The sequence below is a fragment of the Lagopus muta genome, chromosome 1 (assembly GCF_023343835.1).
Source record: "Lagopus muta isolate bLagMut1 chromosome 1, bLagMut1 primary, whole genome shotgun sequence".
NCBI lineage: Eukaryota > Metazoa > Chordata > Aves > Galliformes > Phasianidae > Lagopus > Lagopus muta.
Window position 1 is genome coordinate 22,984,035 of NC_064433.1, and position 26,677 is coordinate 23,010,711.

Consider the following 26,677-nt stretch of genomic DNA (forward strand, 5'->3'; position numbering starts at 1 on the left):
ACCCTTTGATTAATACACAATCCCTTACTCAATTGACCACATCCATAAAATGCACACAGAATGTCCACCGAGTTCTTTCAACCTATGACTTAGTAGTGGCTTGGGACAGGGGAGGCAGTGTGTTCTGTGGAGTTACTGAATGCTAGAGACAGCTTGGGTCAGGTCATCACTGCACTTGCACTGGTTCTTGTGAGACTCATCTGTTGGTTTGAGTGGTTCCTGCTGAAGAACTTGCTAAAATATGCAACTTAGGTCATAATTTACAACAATTTAAGGGCATGTGCATTACAATCTCCACCTCTTGTCCTATTAGACTAGGTCATAAGGTTTTATATTGCAATGAACTCCTCTCTTTGCCCTTGCTTCCAGCCTGGGCACATCCATTGGCCACAGTTCCACAATCCCTCCTTCAGCATGGCCTTATCCATGAGCCACAGTCCCTTCAGAGTTGTACCTACTGTGTCACCAGCTGTAGATGCTATGAGGTCTTCTTGTTCTGATGTGCATTTACTAATGGCCACGGCCACAATCACATTGAGGTGTACCTGCTGTGGCATGGCCTGTTCCTTTTGCCTCAGACCCTTCAGAGATCTCCTCAGATACTTGCTGTGCCATGGTCTTATCCACACCCACAGGCACAGTACTCAGGCATGGCTTTATCCACATACATGGATGTTGCAAGGTTACTTCCTGCAGCATGCACTTCTCCATGGCCATAGGTGCTTTGAGGTGTAACTACTCTGGGGTGAACTCTGTGGCCACAAACATTTTGGAGTGTACGTGCTCTCATATGGACTCATCCACAGGTCACATTTCCTCTGGCTTGAGTTCAGTCTGAGTTCCAGCCAGTCTGGTAAGCAGCACAGGGACAGCAGCAATGCCCTGGCCATCTGCCAGCCCAGGCTTACAGCCATAGCTATTATCAAAATGTTTCCAAGCACAGTAAAACAAGATGATAAGGAATGGAGCAAACAGCACAAGCAAAAGCAGCCACTAACAAGCACTGCGGTCTAAAATACGGTAAGGGAAGCAAGCCTCGGCACAAGCACAGGAATCTGCCAAGTAGCAGCTAAACAGCTATAACATCTATGAATTTGGTCTAATATACCCCACATTCCAAACAAATCTCTCATCTTGAACCCTTCATGCCCCACTTTGGATGCCAAAAGACAGTATCACAGAATCAGAATCACAGAATGGCCTGAGTTGGAAGGGACCTCAAGGATCATGAAGCTCCAACCCCCCTGACATACTCAGGGCCACCAACCTCCCCATTTAATACTAGACCAGGCTGCTCAGGAACCCATCCAGCCTGGCCTTGAACACCTCCAGGGATGAGGCATCCACAAACTCTCTGGGCAGCCTGTTCCAGCACCTCACCACTCTCTCTGTAAAGAACTTCCCCCTGACATCCAACCCAAATCTTCCCTCCCTCAACTTAAAACCATTTCCCCTTGTCCTGCAGTTATCTACCCTTTCAAAGAGTTGATTCCCCTGCTGTTTGTAGGCTCCCTTTAGGTATTGAAAGGCTGCAATGAGGTCACCCTGCAGCCTTCTTTACTCCAGGCTGAACAAGCCCAGCTCCCTCAGCCTATCCTCATAGGGGAGGTGCTCCAGTCCCCTGATCATTCTAGTGGCTCTCATCAGGACCCTCTCCAACAGCTCCCTTTCTTTCTTGTACTGGCAGCTCCAGTCCAGGACACAGTACTCCAGATGGGGCCTCACAAGAGCAGAGTAGAGGGGGACAATCACCTCCCTGTTGCTGCTGGCCACCCCTCTTCTGATGGAGCCCAGGATACCATTTGCTTTCTGAGCTGCAAGAGCACCCTGCTGGCTCATGTCAAGCTTTTCATCTATCAGGACCCCCAGGTCCTTCTCTGCAAGGCTGCTCTCAAGTATTGCTCTTTCCAGTCTGTATGGATGCCTGGGATCCCTTTTCCCAAGTTTAAAACTCTGCACTTTGCCATGTTGAACCTCATCAGGTTCCCCCGGACCCACCTTTCAAGCCTGTTGAGGTCCCTCTGAATGGCATCCCTTCCTTCCACCGTGTTAACTGCACCACTCAGCTTGGTGTTGTCAGCAAACTTGTTGAGGGTGCACTTGATAAAGATGTTACAGAGCACCGGTCCCAAAACAGACCCCTGGGGAACGCCACTCATTACCGGCCTCCACCTGGACACAGAGCCATTGATGACCACCTTCTGTCTGTGGCCTTTCAACCAATTTCTTATCCATCGTCCGGTCCACCGATCGAATCCACAATCCTCCAATATGGAGATAAGGATGTGGTGGGGGCGATCTGTTCCATGATGTTCCCAGGCACAGAGGTAAGACTCACTGGCCTGTAGTTCCTCAGGTCCTCCTTGCTCCCTTTCTTGTAAATGGGAGTGACGTGACCCTTCCTCCAGTCATCGAGGACCTCACCTGACAGCCACGACTTTTCAAATATGATGGAGAGCGGCTCGGCAACCACCTCAGCCAGCTCCTTCACAACCATGGGATGCAGGCCCTCTGGCCTCATAGACTTATACACATTCAGTCTAATGAGGTGGTCTTGGACCTGCTCTGCCCATACGGGGTGGGGAGAGGGGGGAGAATTTACCACCCTGGTCCCCATCTAGAAGTTTAGGGCTTCAGGGCTCAGGGATGTGAGAAGTACTGGAATCCTGGCTACCAGTGAAGACCGAGGCAAAGAACTCATTCAGTACCTCAGCCTTCTCTTCATCCACTGAAGCAAATTCTCCTTTTACATTTACCAAAGGAGGTACACTTGCTTTGACCTGTCTCTTCCAGCCAGTAGGACTATCACAGCCATACAGGAACAATTCCCCTTGCTATATGTAATTTCTAGCAATCAGTCTTTAGTGAGTTTTTTTTCCAGATGTATAACTTCCTCATTTTATGCCCTTGCTGATCTCGCTCCAGTTTGTTTTTAAGTCACATTTTACATTCATGTGAGCTATATGGCAAGTTTTGCAATGTAAGCATGCAGTAGATGCAAAAAAGCTGCTCTTTTTCTCCATCCTGGACTACCTGCTTGTTACTCCTATCAAAAGACAAGCCTTTTCCACAGAACTCATGAACTTACAGACACGTTTTATCTTTACTAAGCTGCCTCTTTTCCAGACAGAAGCCCCAACTAACTCAGCTGTTTCTCAAATGTACTTTCATCCTCCTATGTGAGACTTTCCCCATTTTACTACATTTTTCTGGAAGGGTGGATCAGAATTTTACACTACGGTAAAACCTAACGGTGCCATCAATTTACACAGCGTAGAACTCTCCTCTGTTTCATTCTTTATTTCCTACTAAGTCATCCTTAGCACCTGTCTGACCTGCTGCTGAGCAGAGAAACAATGTTCCCACAGAATTCAATAGGTAATTCCAAAATCATTTATTTCCCTACTCGGCAATAGCTAATTCAGAGGATGTAGATGTAGGTAAACAGAGAATTGTTATTTTTATCTTATTTCACATTAAATTAACAAACATTAAACTGCATCTCCTGTTTGATGAGATACAGTATCATGAGATTGTTTTGCAACTTCAACACTTCATTTTCATTGCTTTAAGAACTCAACACAAGTGCAAACATTTTGTCACTATTAACCCTTCTTTAACTATCTTTTACATAACCAATGAGTAGTAGAGACCCACAGGACTCCCTTAGCAGCCTCCCCTTACTGGCAATATTGGTAACTTCTTTACTCTTTATTCTATTTTGCACATTTCGTAATGTGAAGAGGCCTCCTCTCCTCACTTACTGCATTAATGAAACACCCTGTCTAACTGCCTTAATGGAAACTGCATTAAGCTGGCCGCCTTCTACTAAGAGAAGCTTTCCCACAGCTCTAATGAACATGAGGCAACGACTCTCCCAGTATGTATTTACTCACTCATGCACTAATTCTAATCTCTACCAATGCACAAGGAACTGAGAACTAGGTTTGTAAATCCAACTTGAAGCTTAATTTTTATCACTTGTCAGCCCTTTTGGTATTTTTCAAATGCTCTAACAGCAGCTCAGATACTCCCTACATGAGTCTTTCTGGGACTCCCATGAATGTTTGCAGTATGTTGCAGACTCACTTCTACACGTACCTTATTTTTAGAGCAACCTTCAAGCATCCTGCAGCAAAGACCCCAGTATTCAAATCTGCCTAACCTCTCACACGGTGAAGAAATAACTTAGCTTGCCTATCACAATCGTGTAAAAAATCAGTTCTTTTTGCACTTTAACCACCCACTGACCCATTAGCTTCTGACAGGCTTCCTGCATAGAAGAAAACAAAAAGCATATGTATGTACAGGTGTATGGGAACTGTTGAGTCACAGCCTGAACGACTGATTGAGCACCTGGGGAAGGGACTGGGTCAGCCCTGGGGGCGCAGGTGAAGGCAGTTCACCTGTGAGAGCAGAAGGGGTGGAGCCTGGCTGCACTTCTCCAAGACCTGAGTGGTAGCAGGGGAGGATTTCTATGTGGAGATCCCTCCTTGGTAGACCTTTCCTCTGCAGATTCTGTTTTCCTTTGGAATCTTCATATACAGGTGAGCAATCCCCTTCCTTTCCTGTATTGCACCTCTGTGTTGTGTTAGTCCTTCCATCATCACACCTTTATGGTTGTGCATTTTCTATTGTACTGAGGTGTTCAAATGCTACAATTTTGACTGTTCTGCATGTTTACCTCGTACGTTGCATTGTTTTGCACTTTTGTCCTTCCCTATTTTCTTAGATACTAATGAGGATGAAGGCTTTTTTCAGTAAACTGTTTTGCTAAAAACTGACTCATTTATTTAGATTTGCAGTCTCTGCACCATCTTAAGTATTACCACCACCAGTGAAGGAATTTGTTACAGAATACACAAGTTCTTATTACATTTAGTCCTCAGCTCAAGAGACTGAGCCCTTCAGTCCAAGGGGAGTCCAGATTACCTACTGCCTCTTTAACTTCCATTCACAGATTAGCACCAATTTCTAACAGAACAAATAGTTTCTCTTATCTCTGTGGTCTCAATAGCCTCCCTCAAAACCAGATATACAAGTTCTTAAGTATTATTATTTTTTTTTTTTAGCTGAGATGTCTACAGAAGCACACATACAGTGGGCGAATTCCCCACTTTTAATGGAATCTTAATTACACTGCCCTTTGCTTTTTTTTTTTTTTAAATCAACTCATATCCTATTTTACTACAGTCATGTGTTCTTTTCATCTATTTTTCCTCAGTATAAGGACTTAAAATAACCAATTTCACTTTTTCAGAATAAATCATAGAATGGCCTGGGTTGTAAAGGACCACAATGATCATTGAATTTCAACCCCCTGCTATGTGCAGGGTCACCAACCACCAGACCAGGCTGCCCAGAGCCACATCCAGCCCGGTCTTGAATGCCTGCAGGGATGGGGCATCCATAAATGTTGTGATAGAAGTCTGGTTTCACTTTAGTTTAAGCCTGCACTTTCTGCGCATACTCCTAATATGAGTAAGTCTAACTCTTTATTTCCTTGACATTGGAATGTTTTGGTGCAAGATGGCGTTTGGCAACATTTCAAGGAAAGCTACTATGAAGGTCCATGGAAAGCACATAGCCCAAAGAGAATTCCAATGCTACAATAAAATCTTTACTCCAAATGGAAAGTGTATTTTTTTTTTTTTTTTTTTAGTGGTAGAAAGGAGGAGGAAAAAAAAAGAGTAATGCTCTTGTTTCTGTTCAGTGCCGCTGCCATACCAAAAAGCCATATGAAAACAACACAAGAAAACTTTCTGTGAAAGGAAATCTACAAACTACATCCAAAATAAACAAGCTGGAGGAAAAAAAAAGTTTTCCATTATATTCATGGCCCAAAGAAGTACCTTTTAAGGGGCTGCCATCTGAAAATCAAGATTCCTGATCCTGTGCTACAGCAATGCAGCTCTGACTTAGCAGGTCTTAAAGGATCTGCACAGGTAGTGGCTTCCCTTTAAGCTCCATAACATGACTGTCCCTGTTAGGTACCTCCAGGGCCTCCACAGCTGGATGAACTATTTATCCTTCTACATCTTTTCTGATCCATGTGTTAACTTTTACATGAAAGCTACTCTTCAAGAAGGAATATGGCAGGAATTTCTCATGGAAACTCAGCTATGTTCTTCAGAAACTATTTTGACAGATGTGCAGAAAACATCAAATCAAGGAGTTGAGGTTGTTTTATTTTAACACCTAATACAATTCAAATTTAAAGGATTACTTGCACAAAAAAATAAACACATTTGGTATAAAAATTTATCATCACTTTAACACCTTTTTCTTTCTTATGGTCTGCACCTTGTCTGGAGCAGAAACATAGACTAATGGCACAAGTTTGTTTTATTCTACAGCTTTTTTTTTTTTGTTTTTACATACTCAAGTACCCTAGAGGACAACAGCCCGCTGTATACAAGAACCATTTTCTTCAGCCTGCTGAATTAATTTTCATAAAGAACCAAAGCTATAAAGGCATTTTAAAAATCATTTTTTTTTTTAAGAAGCACTGACTTTTTGCACCATTTATATACATAGTGTTACATAACAGCTCTTGAATACAGTACATGCAGCAGAATATATCTGTTGAATATAAAACATACATTTAAAATCTTGACTTATCAGAATTTTCTGAAGACTGAATAATTGTAGAATGCCCACTGCTTAGAGAAAATGGTTTGATAGTACAAATATCTGCATATGTTGGCCACTGGAACAATCCAAGGCTTGCTGGAATAGTATCTGCAGCACATCAATGTGCATAAACAGCTTACATACAATATTAAAACACGACCAGCAAAACCAACCAATAGCTCAAGATCTTATGACTGCTATGTTAACCCTTCTTTAAGTGGTTGCGAGGAAGTGTGGTGAGGGTTCCTCCCCCCACGTAAGTCCCCCATAAAACCTTTAGTAAGCAATTTGTTTTCCAGATGAAGATATTTATTTATGTCTGCTGCCTCTCCTCTTCATTGCAGCTGTACACTGTGGACAGTACCATTTCCCTTTTGGTGCTTCTGTCAGTCCAACACATCCATAATGGAACCATTCAATGGGACACTATAAAAACAGAGTTTAGAGAGGGTTTGGGATTTTTCTTTTCTTCTTGAATTGTGATTACATACAATTCTATGAAAAGAAGCGCAAGTAGAAAGTGTAGGTTCTGCCTTTCATACCAAGCAAATAATGGGATAAAATGAAAAAAGAGGAGAAATCCATACCCCATACACCCAACAGAATAAGGAAAGCAACAAAAATTCTACGAGTCATAGACTGACTCATTTATATAGAAAACAAAATAAGTATACTGTGCTAATGATAAATCTAGCTTGACAACATTTTAAGTGACACAACAGTAACCTTCATCACTCACTTCGGGCTGAATGCAGGATAATCTCAGTAAGTACATAATTACATTCACTTGCTCTTTTAAAACTTGCAGCATTTGAATCAGACAATTGGGATTAATACTGACATAGCTAAACGTTCCCAGAAATAAAGGGTATTTCAAAGATGTCAAACTTCCTCAGGAAAGAGACGACTTCTGAAAGAATCTGAACTGCGGGGCAGATGAGGAGAAGTTTCTTGAAGAATGCTTCAACTCATGTGCACATTAATTCCCATCGTACTTCTCACACAAATGTTTAAGTTCTACTTCTGTTTGAAGTTTTCCATGAAATCTTCTATGATCCTGGCACTACTACTATTTCTAATGTCAACTGCTAACTTCTTGCTTTCTCTTCTTTACTCTTTGATTGATTTTCTGCATGATTCCTTCAGTCTCATCGCAAGTCATGAAAGATGAAATAAGAACAAAAAATTCAAGGCAGTAGCAGTGAAATCTGTGAATCTCAGCATAATGGTACATTTCCAATACTTAAATTTTCCAGGTCAGAACGTATCTTTTTAAATTTTCCAGGTCAGAACGTATCTTTTTAAATTTGCAGCTACTCATAGAGAAAGAGAAAATTGTAAGTATGTATTTATGATGTTTAAGACAGTGATCAGGGATGAAATATACAAGTTTGTTTAATGCAATTTCAATTTTTGTCTAGGATTTCTACCTAAACAAAAAAAAAAAAAGCCTTTCGAGCACAAACAAGTTAGCAAGGGGCAATTCTGTTTAGAATGGAAGCCCTACACACACCTAAAAGTCCTTAACAGCAAGGTTTGCAGTTTCTGAATACTCTTCTTATACACAGTGTTGTGTAACCTTATTGTGATTAAGCAAGGAGAAATACATGGAACTCCTATGTGATTGGAAAGATTAATATTAAAAACATTTTTTTTTTTATCTCTGTTCCCACACATCCTATATGTTTAAGTCTGAAGTGAGGTAGGTGATTTGAATAGAAAAAGGAAAAATGATTACTTTTTTTGCTGTGTATATGTAAACAACAAAGAGCTGCACTTGTCCCTGTTTTCACTAAAACTGAAAATGTAACAAGCACTACAGAGAAGTAACTCCTGTAAGCAATAGTTACATGCACGAGGCTTCTCTTATGAGCATTCTGAACTTTATTACTTACATCTTGGTTATCACAGCCAACCATCTCACCATAGGACACCTATTGAAAAAGAAGGAAAAAAAGCCAACTTTATTAATAAAAACAAAATTTTCAGAGGGGTGAAATTCAAGGTTTTTGTTTCTTTTTTCTTTTACATTAAAGAAGTTGTTCTGTCAGCAGTGGCAACAATACATTTTTTTGTTGTTCCATAATTGTGTTCACATGTATGTTCCAGGTTGGATAAAAAAATCCAGCATTCAAAACTCAAACTAAGTACATTTCGGTCCTCAGCACTGAGGTTTGGACACCATCAGCCCACTTTTCAAATGTATTTATGTCTAGCATTTCCCTCGCACGCATGACAACTTCAAGAACTATTCCAAAGAAACAATCACATACTTTCAAAAGAACCAAAGAATTCTGTAAACTCTAAAAAAAAAAAATAAATTTAGCACATAAAACTATAAAATCAGAGCAGGCATTTTTAAAAACTCGTGCTCTCATTCAGTCTTTCAATTTTCTGAGTGGCTTTTACAAAAACAGTATCTTCTCCATTATTAATTTATTTTGCAAAAGGAGGAAAGTATGAGAGAAGAAGTATTACTCTAGCTTGAAATTCTAAGAAAATTCACTGTGATCATATTCAACTCTGAATTATTCCTAAATTCTTCAGTAAGAGACTTAGAACTCTCCAGATGTGGCACATAGCAGGAAAATTGGTTTGCTTGTTGCTTGGGCCTTTGACTTCATTATTCATAAAATCATAGAATGGCCAGGGTTGGAAGGGACCTCAAGGATCATGAATCTCCAACCCCTTGCCACAGGCAGGGCCACCAACCTCCCATCCAATACTAGACCAGGCTGCCCAGGGCCCCATCCAACCTGGCCTTGAACACCTCTGGGGATGGGGCATCCACAACCTCTCTGGGCAGCCTGTTCCAGCACCTCACCACTCTCTTCGTAAATAAATTCCCCTGACATCCAACCTAAATCTTCCCTCCTTCAATTTAAAACCATTTTCCAGAGTCCTGTCATATTACCACTAAAGAAATAAAAGCATCCTATTTGCAGTGTTGAAATTCTGATCTGTTTTTAAATGAGCAATCAGAGCAAGAAGGTCACCTGCAGTGAAACAGCGTATCTGGTTGTATTTCAGGTTGAACAATGTTTTTACCTGATTACAGATGCAGTAACGTGGCTCATTTGGATCATAGGTCCAGTCAACCTGGCTATTGGAATCAGACTCTGGTATTACTGCTGTTTGCTGGGACAATTCTTGTGCCAGTGCAGATGAGGAAGAACATGATGACAGAGAGGATGAAGAGGAAGATGATGACGACTGTTGACTTGAGGATTTGTTGTTGTTTCTGAAAGAAAGAAAGAAAAAGAAAACATATCATAATTTAAGTTCATTTACTGGCAAGTAGAAGCACTTCTTTGTTGACTGAAATACTACAGTATGTAAATCCTGAAATGTGTATTCCATAACACATTTCATTCAAGAACTCCGATAGCAAAACTCTCTGGAAATCAGTCTGAACAGTTTATAGTCAGGCTATTCTAATCTATGGAATTGAACAACTCTAAATTGTCAAATGGCTTTACTGAATGTTTTACATCATGTTTTTTTTTTTTCCCTTAGTGTCAAGCCTCCATTAAGAATATGTAAATGGTATAACAGGCATTTGCATGTAATAATGTTACGTTGTCACGTACAGTAGATTACTGTTAAGATGACTGCTTCTCTATGCTAATCTCCACTGAAGCATCAGCTGTCACTGCCCTGGAACAATGTCAATATGCAAATTCTATATTTTTGCTTATAGGTCAGATCTGACACCCAAGACACATGTAGATGAGAAATGATTCTAAAACAAACTTTTTAAGTGAGCTGTGAATGAAAACAAATATGTATGAAGAAAGAAAAAAGAGCAAGTCAGTTTAAAATACAAGCAATCTGGGACAAGATCCTTCAAACAAAACTTTTGAGTCCTCAAATTTACTTTTGATGAAAATCACTTTTTATCAGAAGTAAATTTCATTCTGCTTCCTGTCCTAGGTGGTCACACATCACAATATGTTCTGCTTATTTATAAAGTGGCATGAAGCAAATCTCCAGATCTACTTCAAAACCATCTACAAAGTACTGCACAGGATTTCCAACATTTACATTTAGGCCAAGTCTTCTCTCCTGTAGAGAGAAAAAATGAGGAAAGAAACTAGACAATATAACAGATAAAAAAATTAATCAAAGTATTTCTTTAAAACCTTGGATTGAATTTGTGTAAGGAAAAAGAAAGCAGTGGAGAAAAGAAAGTCCCGTACAAAAAATGCCAGTATGGAATAATAACTTTCCACTCATGTTTTATATTCCCAACATATTAAATGCAAAGTATTTCTAATATGGCCTATGACCTTTAAGTGAAAGTTTAGTTGTCAACTGCAGTCAACAAAAAAAAAACCTACTTGCTTTTTCTGCCACTTCGTGAATCTGTGCTTGATGAACTTAATGTTTGTGTTAATGTAGATGCCAGAGCTGATGATGAATACCCAGTTGAATCTCTAGATAATGAAAACTCTCTTCCAAGTTGAAAATCATTGTTCTTAAATGCTTCGTAGCTGGCTTTTAAACTGGATGTTCTTCTTCCTTCCTTCATCTAAAAAAGAATACTGATATTGTATCAGATTATACAGCAGAGTTCTTACTTAAGACACACTGGGCTGCTATTATTGCCACGGATTCATCAGTTATTCTTTTAATAAAGTGATGCATAGTAAGTGATAAGAATGAGTAAGAATATCCCACAAGAAAAGGTACAAAATGAGTTGTCCTTTTATGGAAGTTTCAAAGGATGAAACTGTAGCATGTACACAATAATGATGAGAACAACACCACACCAGCTGAAAGTGATCAAAAAAACCACTAGTATTCCTTCTTAATCAATAGCTGGTGGCAGGCTGACGAGAATGTGAGAATGTTTTGACGTTACCTGTGCTGTGGCTTGCACTGCTTGAGCTGCTGCCATGGTAATAGCACCGGCCCCAGATCCTGAAGATAATGAGCCGAGGTTATATGATGCCAATGGTTGAGAAGAGTTTGTATTGTATGCATTGTTTGAAGAGGATGATGAATTATTGTTTCGACACCCTTGATGAACAGAACACATTCATGAAATTCAAAATGAAACTAAATTCCTTTGCATTTTAAGAAGAGTTATATATGACAACCAGTGAAAGACTAGGAACTCCATTTATGCAGAGTAGTCTGATCATTTGGAAAAAAGTTCTAAGAAAATTTTTTGACACTGCTGGTTTTCTACTTAAGCATCTACCCTCACGTGTAAGGAATCCTTTCAGAAAGGCAGTCCTCACTATCACACTCTGCTATATATAGACATAACACAGCTGTTATGTCTATATAAGCCCAACCTCAGTTGAAATTATATTGACTACTGTGACAATTGAGAAGAAATTAAGAATTTGACTGTACAACTAAATTTTCCCTACAATACCATTTAAAACAGTCTTACACTAAAAGCTAAAAATCACAATTTGAATGCACCAGATTTCCTGACAGCTGTTCAAAAGTAGTTCTGTTTAATTTGCCAACTCGTGCGAAGTTCCTTATAGATAAATGACTATGAAAAAGCCTACTTAAAATTAGTGAACAGCATTAAATTGCCAAAGTACTTTACTTACTAATACCTTCTCATAATCTTTCATTTTTTGAGCAGATTCTACAAAATATCCTTATTTTGAAAACTGACAGGAAGCTGTGCTGTGTTTTTATTCACTAATCAAAGGGCCTTCTTATCTGGCCTCATTTCACACAAGACTCAGAAGAATCTGATCATAGCTGAATGCTAGGTCAGAGCAACCCTTATAAGATGAATGAATATTCTTTTCCTACTTTGGAAATTACTGCATGGGCTTCTTTTCCTCAAAATAATGCATGGATCTCTTGTATTTCTACCACTGGATGAATGAAAACCATACTCCTACCCTCTTCCGAACCGTGAAAATAAAAAGAAACAGCCAACACACAGCTGTCAAATGACAACAAAGCCAATGAGCTTCATGCACAACACAGGTGAGTAACAATGTCTGCAATTTCTCATTTTTAAAATGACTGAAAATCCCAGAGCAAAGTGTATGGGTCTCTGATACATATTAAAAAAAAAAAAAAGTAAAAAAAAATCCACACATACAATTGGATTTCTTTTCCCTCTATTAAAAGTAATAAAATGTAAAACAATTAAGACTACCTGGTGTATTTTCTTTAGAGGCATCTGAAGTAAGGGTAGATAGAAGAGCTTCAGATTTAAACTTCTTCTCGGGAACATGATCTGCTGCACCGTGGTGAGACGATGGATTGTGTTTCCTTTCTGAGAAAAACAAATGAAGTGAACTTAAATGGAAAAGCCTTTTCACTTTAAAAGTAAAACTGTTAACAACTACAGATACTAAAATAGCACTTTCATCTAACTGCCACCAGCAAAACCTTTTTATTTCACACTTGCAGTTTTTCCAAATAGGCATGATCACCATTTAATTATCCCAATTTTTCCAGCATTTGGAAGAAAATATAATAAATGTACTTGACGACAAATATATCTTAAAAGTGAATATGCTTTTATCTATCAAATACTCACTCTCTACTGGAGTGTGTGAATGGGCGTGATGGTTATTCACAGGCTGAGATGGTGTATCCAGCTCCAGGGATCCTAAAAATGGGAGATAAAAAGACCAGAAAATTTTAAAGTCGATAATGTAATGCCTTTAATTTTTCTGACACTGAGTTTTTACAATATTAGCCAAAACACTATGCAATTACACTTATATTAATTGGAAGGATTTTAGAGTTAGAATCTTTCCCAAAATAAGTTCCCAGGAACAACTAAGTTGAATCACTGTCTATCCCACGTTGGAAGGGAACTCCAAGGTTTACTGAATTGAATCCCTTTCTTCTCTCAAGACCGCACAAAATTCAGACCATATATCTGAAAATATTGTCCAAATGTTTCTTGAACTCCAGCAGCCTGTAGCCAAGACCACTGCCCTGGGCAGCCTGCTCCAGTGCACGACCACCCCCTGGTGAAAAACCTTTGCCTAACACCCATCTGACCCTTCCCTGACACAGCTCCATGCCGTTCCCTCCAGTCCTGTTACTGTCACAAGAGAGGGAGGCCGCCAGGAGGCCTCCTCTCAGCCTTCTGTTTGCTGGGCTGAACAAACCAAGCGATCTCTGCTGCTCCTCAGACGCCTTTCCCATCTTCATAGCCCACTCCTGGATGCTAACAGCTTTATGTTCTTCTTATACCATGTTACCAAAAGTACACACTGTGCTTGAGGTGAGGTGACACCAAGCTGAGTGGTGCAGTTAACACGGTGGAAGGAAGGGATGCCATTCAGAGGGACCTCAACAGGCTTGAAAGGTGGGTCCGGGGGAACCTGATGAGGTTCAACAAAGCAAAGTGCAGAGTTCTGCACTTGGGCCGGAGGAATCCCAGGCATCCATACAGACTGGAAGGAGCAGTGCTTGAGAGCAGCCCTGCACAGAAGGACCTGGGGGTCCTGATAGATGAAAAGCTTGACATGAGCCAGCAGTGCGCTCTTGCAGCTCAGAAAGCAAATGGTATCCTGGGCTCCATCAGAAGAGGGGTGGCCAGCAGGGACAGGGAGGTGATTGTCCCCCTCTACTCTGCTCTTGTGAGGCCCCATCTGGAGTACTGTGTCCTGGACTGGAGCTGCCAGTACAAGAAAGAAAGGGAGCTGTTGGAGAGGGTCCTGATGAGAGCCACTAGGATGATCAGGGGACTGGAGCACCTCCCTTATGAGGATAGGCTGAGGGAGCTGGGCTTGTTCAGCCTGGAGAAAAGAAGGCTGCAGGGTGACTCACTGCAGCCTTTCAATACCTAAAGGGAGCCTACAAACAGGAGGGGAATCAACTCTTTGAAAGGGTAGATAAGTGCAGGACAAGGGGAAATGGTTTTAAGTTGAGGGAGGGAAGATTTAGGTTGGATGTCAGGGGGAAATTCTTTACAGAGAGAGTGGTGAGGTGCTGGAACAGGCTGCCCAGAGAGTTTGTGGATGCCCTGTCCCTGGAGGTGTTCAAGGCCAGGTTGGATGGGGCTCTGGGCAGCCTGGTGTAGTATTAAATGGGGAGGTTGGTGGCCCTGCCTGTGGCAGGGGGGTTGGAGATTCATGATCCTTGAGGTCCCTTCCAACCCAGGCCATTCTGTGATTCTTTGAGGCCACACAGCGCTGAGTAAGGGGGACAATCTCTTTCCCTGCCCAGCTGGCAGTGCCTGCTGCACCCCAGCCTTGTCACACAAGGTTAAACAGGACTTTAGTCTTGTTAACACTTTTAACAGGAAAGTTTTCAAATAGAAATCGCTGACTACTGCTATGCAACTTTCAAAGAAAAGTTAAAATCAAGGTCAATATTGGGAACCAAAAACAACACTACTTGCAATATGCCACTTCCAATAAGTTGCATACAGGCCAGTAAAGCTGCACTAGAAGTACTGACAACATGTGCTTATTTGAACTGAAGAATGTAGATGCATTTATGAACATAAATGTTAAAATGCAGTTAAAAGGTAAACTATACTAATGATGCCATCTCCCATCTCATCATACTGACTCAAAACATACCAAGACCAGAAATATGTTTCAAGTTGACCCAACATTCTGTCATACATCTGTATTCAAAATCACAGATGTTGAAAATACCCAGAGTGGAAATCAAAAAGGAGGGAGGAAAGGAAAGGCTGAACTAACTTTAATCATGCTGTGATTTAGTCCAAAGGCTGCCCTCTGGAGGAACCTCAAAAACATGTTTTTACTCCGATAGCTAAAGATGTTAAGAAGCTTTTCATTCTACCTTACATGTTATTAAGTAATAAATATCTTAAACACAGCCTGGTTCATTTGTGTTTTCAGTTTTCAAAATTCCACCTACCTTGCCAAACAAATGGCCCAAATAAAGTTAGCATCAGATCTTAAAACTGCAGGTTGAACTCAAAAATAAACTAGTTGCCCTCTTTTGCAGTACTTCATTAATAACACCTACTCAGCAGTTTTCTTTTTGTGCCTCTTATTTAAAAACAAACAATCAAACAAGCAATTAGAAACAAAACTTTGAGGAAAATTAGCTTTTATGACAAAGTTCAAAGAAAAACTATTTACCCCTTATTTCTTCAGGTGACTTGGGTTACTTTTCACTAGCCTTGGTCATGAAGAACAGTCACTGACTATTAGCTTCATAATAACACATGCTGTAGCAATTTTGAAATTCATCACAACCACGTTTGAACTTGACACCTAAATACTAACAGGTATAGAGGGCTGGATTTTTTCCACATTAAGTTTGCTTTAAAACCATCACATTACATCCCATTTACATTCTGAATACTAGCTGTGCAGTGCTGCAGTATTTGTTAAGCTTGCAGGTTTCTTCCTTGAAATGCTCCTCTCTCACCACCTTTTGATAAAATCATCCATTCTCTTCTCTTTAAAAAGAGGTCTACAAAGTAGGTATCTTTACTTGACTTTCCATGCCTGTAATTGGAATATCCACTCTCCTCTATTTGATAGCAGTCAACTGGTCTAGTAGGTTAAGCATAGATTACAACACTTTCCTGAATGCCTACAGTATTAGTAACAGTTTTGAAGAATTCTGTACGTTAGTTTAACTATTCATATGTACAACAGCCCTACTAAAAAGAGAAATTATTCTAACTTCTCAGGTGCCTTTTGATTCCACTGGTAAAAATCAAGTTTGAACTAAAATTTAAGAATCACTGACTGATAAAAGGCATGTAGATCCAAGCAAAATTGCAAAATGAGTGGAAACACAGTAGCCCAACAACTTTATCGTGTCTTACTTTTGTAAAGTGACAGAAAATCTGTCAAGTATTTTAAGAAAATTATGCATACTTACGTCTCTCTAATATTTCTGTGATTCCAGCATTGTCTGCTTCAAGTTCCATTTTAAATTTCGCAAGTTCCTGATCCAGTTTTCTCAAGTGACGATCTACCTGTTTTGGAGACAATGCAACAGTAAGAAGTGTCCAGTTCTGGAACATGAATGACTACACCAGGCACGTCCAACCCACAGGATGCACGTGACCCAACTCAGCTCACAGTGCAGTGCTCATAGGTAACACGGCACTATGCTTGATTTGCAAACAAACCACGTCACTTTTCAAAGACTACAATTTGAGGAGACATTCTATGCAGAAACATGCTGCCAAATTTGGTGCATATCAAGGAACGCTTTGCAAAGACAAAACAGCAGAACTAAAAAAGTCTGTCACCTCAACAAAATACTTAAAAAAAAAAAGTTAAAACTCAAATGGTAATGAAGAATCTGGTTAAGTGGGCAATATTAATGGTAGGTGGGCTGCTGCACTAGATGATCTTAGAGGTCTTTTCCAACCTTCACGATTCTATGACTCTGTTATAAAAGCTACTTACATGATAGCACATCTTACTGCAAAAAAAATCAAAACCACTTCCTGATGGTGAGTTTGTTAAGCAATATATGAAAAGCACAACAGATACTGTATGTCCTGATTAATTAAAAAAGAAAAAAAAGCTTTTTTTTTTTTTATTTTTTTTTTTATACCTCTCCAATTTGTCTCACCAGACTGCAGTTAGGTGAATAGAAATAAAATAAGAAAGTACACGAAGAGAAGTCTGGAAAGTAAAGCTGTTGATCTCAAATTTTACGCTTTGGTGATGAAAATATTAATACTACAGATACAGCTCTACTTGCCATTTTCACCAGAGTATTTATAACAAATATGTCACTGAAGAAATAGCTTCTTTGGCATCCCTGAAAGACACAGCTAAACCTCCTGACTTATTTGAATCAGTAAAAGAACACGTGAAAGCAATCTTTTTTAACTTTTGTCACCATATCTAATACAGCTACTGAGGATGACCCAGTGATGGCTGGTAAAAAAAGATGGACTTATAAAACTAATAGAAGATGATTCAGTTACCATCTGTATCTCACTGCATCAGACATCAAGAAAATATACGTGTAAAAGCTTCAAAATTGGATGATGTCATGCAAATCATCAAAGCTGTGAATTTCAACAATTCCAAAGGACCGAAATGTCGCCAATTCCAGAAGTTCATTAAATGTATGGATGCATTTATGGGGTCATCATTTATCTTCCTGATGGCTAAGTCAAGGCAAAATACTAAAAACACTCTGCAAAGTGAAATCTAGTTCTTTACAGAATCAAAAGGAAAACTGGTGCCAGAACACGAAGATTAAAGACGGCTCACAGACTGAGTATTTTTGGAGGATTTGATTGTTCATTTAAAGAGTTAAACGTGCTTCTTCAAAGTGAAAAATCACTTTTCTGTGCTTCAGACATTAACAGCATTTGAAATGAAAGTTAAATTATGGCAAGCTGAAGTAATGGAAAATAGTTGTATGCATTCTGATACACTGGCTAAACGCAGTACCGTAAAGAGTGAAAAATATGCAGCTGTGCTTTTCATTTTGATAAAGAAGTTTGAGAATAGGTTTCAATATTTAAAAAAAAAAAGAAAAAAGATCTTTTTTTTTTTTATATATATTTGCAACTCCATTTTCCGTCAACAGAAATCCATTATTTGCAAACTTCATACAGAATGTATAGAGTTGCAACCAGGATTCAACTCAAAGAAAAATTCTGTCATGTCTCTTTGCCAGACTTTCATAAGCCCTCTTTCCAGAGAAAAATACCCTTCCCTTCACGGTCACATTTATTCATGTCATCAGTTTTTGACAATATATACATTTGTGAACAATTATTGTCAAGGATGAAGCACAGGAAAAGAAATGTTTCATCAAAAATCTCAGATGAATACCCTGAGAACTCACGAGGAGTGGCAACCACTGCCATAGAACCAGCATGAAGCATAAGTTTCACAAAAACGAGGTCAAACATCACATCAGTTTTATGTTTTTGTTGCTCCCTGTTTTTTAGGTTTTAATAAAAACATGTTTAAAAAAGTTCTGTTACTTATAAGCATTACATTTATTATGTATTTTATATGTGGCCCGTGGCAATTCCTGTTTGCTGAATGCAGCCCAGACAAGCCAAACAGTTGCACAACCACGAGCTACACCTTTTTATCTGGTCTGCCAAGAATTGCTCTTCCAGGAGTTTTCAGTACTAAGCATGTATAAGAACACAGAGTCCTAACTTCTTGGCCTCCTACACTTCCCACTCAGCAGAAATACTAGAACTAGCACTAAAATGGGCTGCTGCTCCTCAGCTGCCCAGTGAATCACAGGATTCACCAAAACTGCACGTTGGCTCAGCAGCTAGAAGCCTTCCTCTCATTACAGGTGATGTTCCAAAACAATATGTTATGTGTTTCCTATGAGAAAAGGGGCTAACAGCATTTAGGGTTGTTGTGAGTATGGGTATAGAAACTAGAAGACAAAGAACAGTAAATGAAATGCCCTTTAAAAACAGTGGTTATGCTGTAAGAAGAAATTACAGGTTTCTTGTTCAATACTTGTACATCTGCCAACGTGCACAGAAAGAATGGTGTCTGTACTGAACACGTAAAGACTGACGTGCTTTTGAGTAAAGTATGACATACTCTGGTGTGCCAAAAACTCACAAAAGAAAAAAAAAAACTAAACAAAGAACCACCATGTTCAAAATGCTTTCTTCATCTGCAGTCATGCAGTAGAATCATGTACTTATTTTTACTGCAAAACGAACAACTTTTGCACTGAGAGAGGGAATGTTACAACATTCACTAGTGGATGGAAGGAGAATCAACCAAACAAGAAATATTTGTTTTATGTCTACTGTATTTCAGAGCAATAAGTTGCAACTTCTGTTCTCTGAGAAAGTGTAAAGTAAATATACTTAAAACCCAAAACGCATGTGTTACAAGGTGGAATAGCTTGCCTGTGGTCCCTTTTCAAAACCAAATGCAACCAGAAAGAGAATACATTAAAAGCTTACAATTTCTCAAATTATTTCTTGATATTTTACAACAGTGTACAAGCAACCAAATTCCTAGGAGTCAGTAAAACATTAAGCGTCTTTCTAAAAGAAAAAAAATAATCTGTTTGAAGCTGATGTAAGAGTGCAATTAACACAACTATAGCACTTATCAAAATGTTCTGAACTCCTGAAGACATAAACTCAGATAATGCACAACAAGCCTTTTGTCTACTTACCAAATCATATATTTGATTAGCCAGCTGTACTTTCTCATCTGCATCTTCCAAAGCCTTGTAATAATCCTGGTATAAAAAGAATAAGCTTTTAAGTCACAAATGTAACTGAATTAATTTCAGCTGTTTTAAGCTATTTTAACCTAGCACAAAGTGTACATTAATAGTAGAAACCGAAATCAGTTTTCAGAAAGACTGTGAAACTGTTGTAAACAGCAGTAAGCTAAATATTAGACGAGAGCTATACCAGCTATTTATTGCTTAGAAAAAGCAAAACTACAAGACATGGACACTTCCTCCTATAGTGACACTTACATGTCACAGTGTGGTTCACTGCAAGAAAAGAAATACCCTTCAATGTGTTTTATACTACGCAGCATTATAGACTCAACATGAAATGATGTCTTTTACTTGATGTGGATCTTTAAGACCACTGAAGAAACTACTGTCCTTCAAATGATGCTACTGTGACTGGAGGTCTTTTCAGCACTGTAGTTAAACATATAGAAAAAGAAGTATATAATTTAAATTAATTTATTAAAGTATTTTTAAAATACACTATTATAAAATGAATTTACACAAGATGCAATTTTAAAATCTGCTCTAAATAATGAAAAACCATAAATAAGTCCCCTTTTAAAGTTAGTGTAGGCATATTTATCTCTAGGTTCAAACAAGTTTAAGTGCCTTTTTATTTCAATTTCCGCTGAAGAATACTTCGCTCAGGTAAAAACTCAGATCCTAATTCCATTAAAGTCTTTTTTTTTTTTTAATTTATTTTTTTTTAATTTACTCCAGTGAAGTCAGAGTTTTGACTTTCATTGTGTTTTGTTGATTTTGGTGTTTGGTTTTTTTTTAAGATAATTTATTTGTTTTAATTAAGGAAAGAATAAACCTTGGTTGCCTAAGGGGCTGAAGTTACAAGTGTATGAGGACTACAAAGGATTTTTGTCCTGACAAAATGATGGACTACCCTGCTAACAATACCAACAACGCCAAGTGTCAAATGATAAAACAAAACAGAAAACACAGCTGTCTTCTTAGTCTTCTCTCTCTAATGGAAGATACACCACATACATACTATATACAAAGACAGGTGCAGAATCAGAGGGGATGCTGAAGTTAAGCTGGAAAAATATGCTTTAAAAGAATGCCAATTAACTTACAAAGCTTCAAGTCATATAAGCAAGAAGAAAATATCCAAGCTGAAATGCTAGTAGCTGGTTTCATCAATGCTAGTACCTGGTTTCATCACTCCAATATTCTCTTTTTAAAAAATGTAATAATAGCAGCAAATACTCGGCGAAACTTAAAAGAAATGCTTTATCAAAGAAACTTTCCAGTCATTTTTCTCCTCTAAGGTAGTTGTATGCATCTCCGTGAAAGCCCAGAGGAAGTCACAGTTCTGAACACTTAAGACTTCACTCAATTATAAACTGTTTTTTTCCTAAGGTTATCTTCTTTTAAAAGAACAAATGCAGCCCACTCCTGTGATATCCTTACTTTTTTGATTGATGTCATCTGTTCTTCTCTCCATTCAGGTTTGTTTTTCTTTGCGTTCATAAAAAATTCATTGACCCTCTGCTCGAGCTGATCCATTGCATCTGCATGGGGAAATATTAAGATAAATATTATCTTCTCACATACGTAAACATTACAAAACAAGGTGGATTTTTTTCTTGAAACGAAGTTGACAGCACTGAAGTGTAAATTATTATAGCGAAAACAAATAAGTAAATAAAAAGAATGAAACAAGTGACAGCAGAGGGAAATATTTACCTTAATTTCCAAGAAGCAGAATTGCATTCTGGTAGGATTCTCATCAAGGTTCTTGTGCTCTCCATATGGGAAAGGCAGCACTCCAAGTTCTAAAGATTTTTTGCCCCTAAGAGCAGTGGTGGTGACTTAAAGCATGACCCAAACTCCTCACCCAGGGCTCTAGACCACTGACTTTGGAACATTCTAGCCAGTTACAAACTGAGCAGGTAACAAAATGTTCTCTAAGAGAAACAGTCAAATACAAAACCAAGTAATTGGAAAAATAAGTGCCTCAAAAGAAGAATCAACTCTTAACTCAAGGCCCTTCCGCAGTATGCTATGAAGAACAAGAGCAATTGAAAACACTCACAAGTTTATTCCCACCCCCTAACTCCCACGTTGTAGAACAAAGAGGTAAATGCACTGATGGGAAACCACAGACAGGATTCTTTCTTACATGCAGCTGAGAAATATCTCAACGGGAAGAAGTAAAACAATTACTCAACATGTTATAAGAAAGGAAAATGTCAACCAAACGTTACTTGTCTGGTTATTTATTGAAGCAGGAAGGCAGATTTACTTTCCTTCCCTTCCACCATCCTTTATAAAAAGCATCAAGTTTAATATTTCAACAGCTGGACATTCGTGCATGCAACAACTTGCATACATCCAAACCAAACAGCTGCTTCAGTCAAACTAACCCTGACAGCTTGGCTAGTCTCAAGATAAGGGACAGTACTGCATTTAATATTATGTTTTAAACAGAACTTTCAGCAATACATCCCAGACAAGTTTCGAGTTAAACATGACAATGCAGCACCTACCTACAGACTTCGGGCTCTCAGTGTAAAACAGTAAAGACACTTTTCAGAAGCCAGCACTGAAACTGTGCCGTATGATTGGGTGGGGGTGAGGTAAAGAAACCAATGAATCTGCAAGTATAGTTAAGTCCTTAAATCCAACAGAGCCTGAAGTCTTTTCATTTTGCAAATCTGCAAGAACAATCAGAACTAGTTGTGTGAACAAATGATGAGAAATCAAGCATAGTAAGTGAGCAAAGAATTTTTGATGCTACCTATGCAGGTAATCTCCAGAATCAAAACCAACAGGAAACTAACAACTTTAGACAGGAATGATAAGAATTTATCCCAAACCAAAATAGTCGTTGCCAATGCTCAAAATGACTCAGATCCAGACAGACAAAGCAGTCAAATGAACATTTTCCATTTGCACTGTGTTATGCTTTGGGAGAATAATGACTGAGCAACAAGTGAGGCTTCCAAAAGGTTTGTTCTTCCATCAAATGACTATAATTTGGTCCATAAAGCTAAAGGACAAAAGGTTCTACCTCCTATTCCCAGCCTGAAAACAACTGAGAGATTATTATTATTATACAGCTCCATAGACTGAGGAATAAAAATAATTATAAAAGTCTTTTTTAGTCTTAAAAGTCTTAAACAGGTATCAGTCTGTGTGAAACTGCTTAAGTGAAAACTTCCACAGAAACTTGGTCTCTCCTGAAAGAGAAGAACTGGCAAACAGGAATGCAGGGCAGCTCTACTACATCATATGGAAGGTCCTCCATAATATACTCCAGTCTCTTCAGCTTCTCTCCCCTCTCACCTCTCTTCCATCTGTGCTACTTCATTCAGACATGCTAATTTCCTAGAACAGATTCTCAAAGAGAGCTGACAGAAATTCTATTAGAAGACAGGCTTTTTTTCTAGAGCGTGGCTGGTAATCCATGATTTGAACCTATGTAGAGGGAAAACATTCCGTACTCCACATGCAAACATCTCAGAGCTCATGACTGACTTTCAATTCTGATGTTCCTCACTTTTCCCACAGGAGCCTTACCAAGGCACACAGCATACACCTATCTGCTGATTCTTCTGATGATGAAGATGATGATGATGATGAAACCTGCCCCATTCGAAGTCTGAATCATCCAAACATCATTAACTCTCGAACATAACAATTGTGTTAAATCTAAATGAAGTCTTGTACAGGTTTCTGGGCCAGCAGCACCTGCCAAAACACTCTTCTGATACAGGTCAGAGACACTGATCCCTCACATCAACTCCTGGGTCACAGCATCACAACAGTCCATGGGTTCACATGAAGTATTCAGCATGAGCTATCAAACTGTGAGCTGACAGCTGATGTGAGTCCAGAAGTTGCATTAAGATGCCTTGTCACTCATTGAAAGAATCCTCAAAGAACCAAAAATCTTACTCTGGCCATAAGGTTGGTGTTTGCATACAAATATTCAGTGTTTTTCACAACTTCCAGTTAAAGCAAGGGAAATGACACCACTGCAACCTTGGCAGTACTGGCTGGCACTAATAAATATCTAAGAGAAAGTCTGAGGTCTCACATCAAACTAGTACAGGTTTAAAGAATCACAGAATCACAGGGCTTGGAAGGAAGCCCTGAGGATTATCCAGTCCAATCCCTTGCTAAAGCAGGTCCTCTAGAATAGGTTACAAAGGAAAGCATCCTGGTGAGTCTTGAGTATCTTCAGAGGAGACACCACAACCTCTGGGCTGCCTGTTCCAATGCTGTCACCCTCACAGCAAGGAAATTTTCCTCATGTTTGTATGGAACTTCCTGTGTTCCTGTCTGCACCTGTTGCCCCTTGTCCTGTTGCTGGGCACCACTGAAAAAAGGCAACCCCATCCATTTGACTCCTGCATTTCAGATATTTATCAACAGTGATGCCATCTTCTTCCTGTCTTCTCTTCTCCAGGCTGATACGTCCCAGAGCTGTGCTCCTACACTGTAAGATACTAAAAGCATGGTGTAGACTTTTATATTACTGTATAACACTCAGTTGTTATTTCAACATTTGCTCTCTCTCATCTTTCTTTGACATACTCTAACTCCTCTGGCACTGAGGAATCCTCTCATCTCTTGTCTAAGTTACATTAACAAAGACCTTTGCCTCTCACTTGCAGACGAACATATTTATTGCGTGTTAACAGAGCAACATCTCACCGGGTGCTATGGGACATGAGTCCCAGAGGGGATTGCTGGAGAGGATCAAAGGGGAACGCATCCTGGAAACAGCTGCAGGTGCTAAGCTCATACAAAATGAAGGAAACGTGTATGTGGTTAAGTGTCAGCTAAAGCATAAAAGCACAGGCAAAAATCTCATTCTTGTACACTGTGGTGAGTGGAGCTGGCTGGAAGGTCTCAGAACCAGCACAATCTGCTGAAAGAGTGGGGTGCAGCTCCTGATCCAAACCACCATCACTGCTCTTAGGGACCAAAAACCTGGAGAGTTTGGGACGTGCCACCGATAAGCCCCAGGGAGCAGCACAAGCGCAGCAGCCGACCAGCGCCGCGCGGATGGGGGCCGGGGCGCCGCTCACTGTCAGCACACGGGGCGAGCGCGCCCCGCCCCTCGCTGCGTGCCGGCAGCTCCCCGCCGCGGGCCGGGCCTCCGCAGCGCCGCCTCCCGCCGCCGCCAAGCCGGAGAAGACGCCGGGCGGCCGGCGGCCGGGACGGGGCGACGGGACGCCGTTCCCCGCGGTGGAGCGGAGCGGAGCTGCCGGAGCGCGGGGTGGCGGCGGGGTGCGAGCGGCCCGAGTCGGGCGACGGAGAGCCGCGGGGAGCGGAGGGACCCGCAGAAATCAGAGCGCCTTCAGCGGTGGCGCTTCGCTCCCCATTCCCCGCACCGCCGACTGTCGGCCGACTTCCTGCCCCACGGCGGGGCGCCGGGAGAGGCGGGGAGCGAGCGCCCCCTGCTGGCGGGGCGGGCGAGGAACGGGAGGCGGAGGGCAGCGGCGGGAGGCGGAGGGGAGGGGGCGGGCAGAGGAGGGGGCGGGACTCACGTACTCTGCACCTGCAGGTCCATCTCGCGCATCTCGGTGAACCTGTCGCGCAGATCCATGGGAAGCTGCTCGATCACTGCGGGCACACGGAGGGAGGGGCGGGGGAGAGAGGGGGGGGTGTCAGTCGCTCACCGCCGTGGGGGAGGGGGCGCCGCCACGTCGCCGCGCCCTCTCCCCGGCTCCCCTCCGCCGGCCGTGCCCGGCCGCCCGGCGTCCCCGTCCCGCACACACTCACTCTCCAGATAGTCCTCCAGATACAGCATGGCGGCGGCCGGGCCAGCGCCAAGGGGCTTCTCGCTAACGCGGGCTCGTCCCTTCCAATATGGCGCCGCCGCCAACAACACCGGCGGCTCGACTCAGCGAAAACAACATTGGCGGCTGACGGCGCCCGCCTCGGCCGCGCCGCGATTGGCTGCCCGCGCCCGTGACGCGCCCGCGGCTCGCGCTGCTCTCACGGCATGACGGGAAATGGAGTTCCGCGGGGGCCGGCCGGGGAGCTGCGCGTGCCGCCGTGCGCCTCCTGCGGCGGGGGCGGGGGCGGGGGCGGGAGCGGGAGGGCGGTGCGTCCCGTCCCAGCGCTGCTGTGGCGTTGTGAGGGGTGTGAGGTGGGGAGAGTTGCGTGGGAAAAGTGAAATGGAAAAGAAACGCCATGAAAGGAGTTAATGTGTAGCTGTAATGCCTTGTGGTGTGTGAGGCGCTGTGAGGAGAGCCGCTGTAGCGCGCACAGCGACGCAGGCACCAGGCGACAGTCCGACTTCGGTTTGGGCTCAGAGCTATTGCTAAGAGTAGAGAATGCATTGCAGGCACGTGGCACTGACTGCAGCCCGGTTACAGTGGGTCCTGTAGTTGGTTTTAAAATGTTGAGGGCTGAAGATTTTCATGCGCTTTGAATTGCTGAAGTACTTCATTACTGCTTTAGCATTGTTTATTTATGGTTTAGTTACGGATAAGCACATAGAAGAAGACAATGATTGCTTTTATCCGGACCTGCTTACAATACAACTCGATTTTCAGCAGATTTTCCGCTGGGAGGGGGAATCTCTGTGGACCATGCCATGTCAGGTGTGGGGAGGGGGAGTGCAGGAGCTGCTGTAGCAGAACAGAGAAGATTTCCGTACGTTCTTGTTTACGAGTTGTCATCTGTCGCATGCTTATGAGCAAGAGAAGGACGTGTGTGCTTAAACCATGTCCAAGTAAAAACCTGCATTTGTTTTGTGACAGAAGACTTTGGGACAGCCAGGGAATTGGGACCTTGTCAGAGAATCACAGAATGGCCCAGGTTGGAAGGGACCTCAAGGATCATGAAGCTCCAAGCCCCCACCACAGGCAGGGCTACCAACCTCCACATTTAATACTAGACTCACCCTTGT

At 41.1% G+C, this 26,677-nt stretch overlaps 1 protein-coding gene across 3 annotated transcripts; it reads right to left on the bottom strand.

The window, feature by feature from the left end:
- Nucleotides 1-6,167: 6,167 nt before the first annotated feature.
- ING3 (inhibitor of growth family member 3) lies at nt 6,168-25,712 on the bottom strand. Of its 3 annotated transcripts, none has more exons than XM_048959109.1 (12): nt 25,543-25,712; nt 25,312-25,383; nt 21,217-21,317; nt 19,717-19,782; nt 16,453-16,549; nt 13,160-13,231; nt 12,773-12,892; nt 11,498-11,556; nt 10,974-11,164; nt 9,682-9,874; nt 8,529-8,567; nt 6,168-7,059 (listed from the first exon to the last, which is right to left on the bottom strand). In XM_048959109.1, exons 1-12 carry the CDS (start codon nt 25,568-25,570, stop codon nt 6,943-6,945), a joined length of 1,155 nt encoding a protein of 384 aa, XP_048815066.1. In that variant the 5' UTR covers nt 25,571-25,712; the 3' UTR covers nt 6,168-6,942. The 3 variants fall into 3 exon arrangements, with proteins under 3 accessions (XP_048815066.1, XP_048815064.1, XP_048815068.1); XM_048959107.1 differs by having other exon boundaries at nt 11,498-11,655; nt 25,543-25,710; XM_048959111.1 differs by lacking the exons at nt 25,312-25,383; nt 25,543-25,712 and adding an exon at nt 21,493-22,009 and having other exon boundaries at nt 11,498-11,655.
- Between the last annotated feature and the right edge of the window lie 965 nt (nt 25,713-26,677).

Coding starts and splice junctions, on each gene's coding strand:
- ING3 (XM_048959107.1), bottom strand. CDS start 25,570: ATGCTGTATCTGGAGGACTATCTGGAGA. Junction 25,384..25,542: donor TCTGGAGGACTATCTGGAGA/GTGAGTGTGTGC, acceptor GTGTGCCCGCAG/TGATCGAGCAGCTTCCCATG. Junction 8,568..9,681: donor GTTACTGCATCTGTAATCAG/GTAAAAACATTG, acceptor CTTTTTCAATAG/GTGTCCTATGGTGAGATGGT.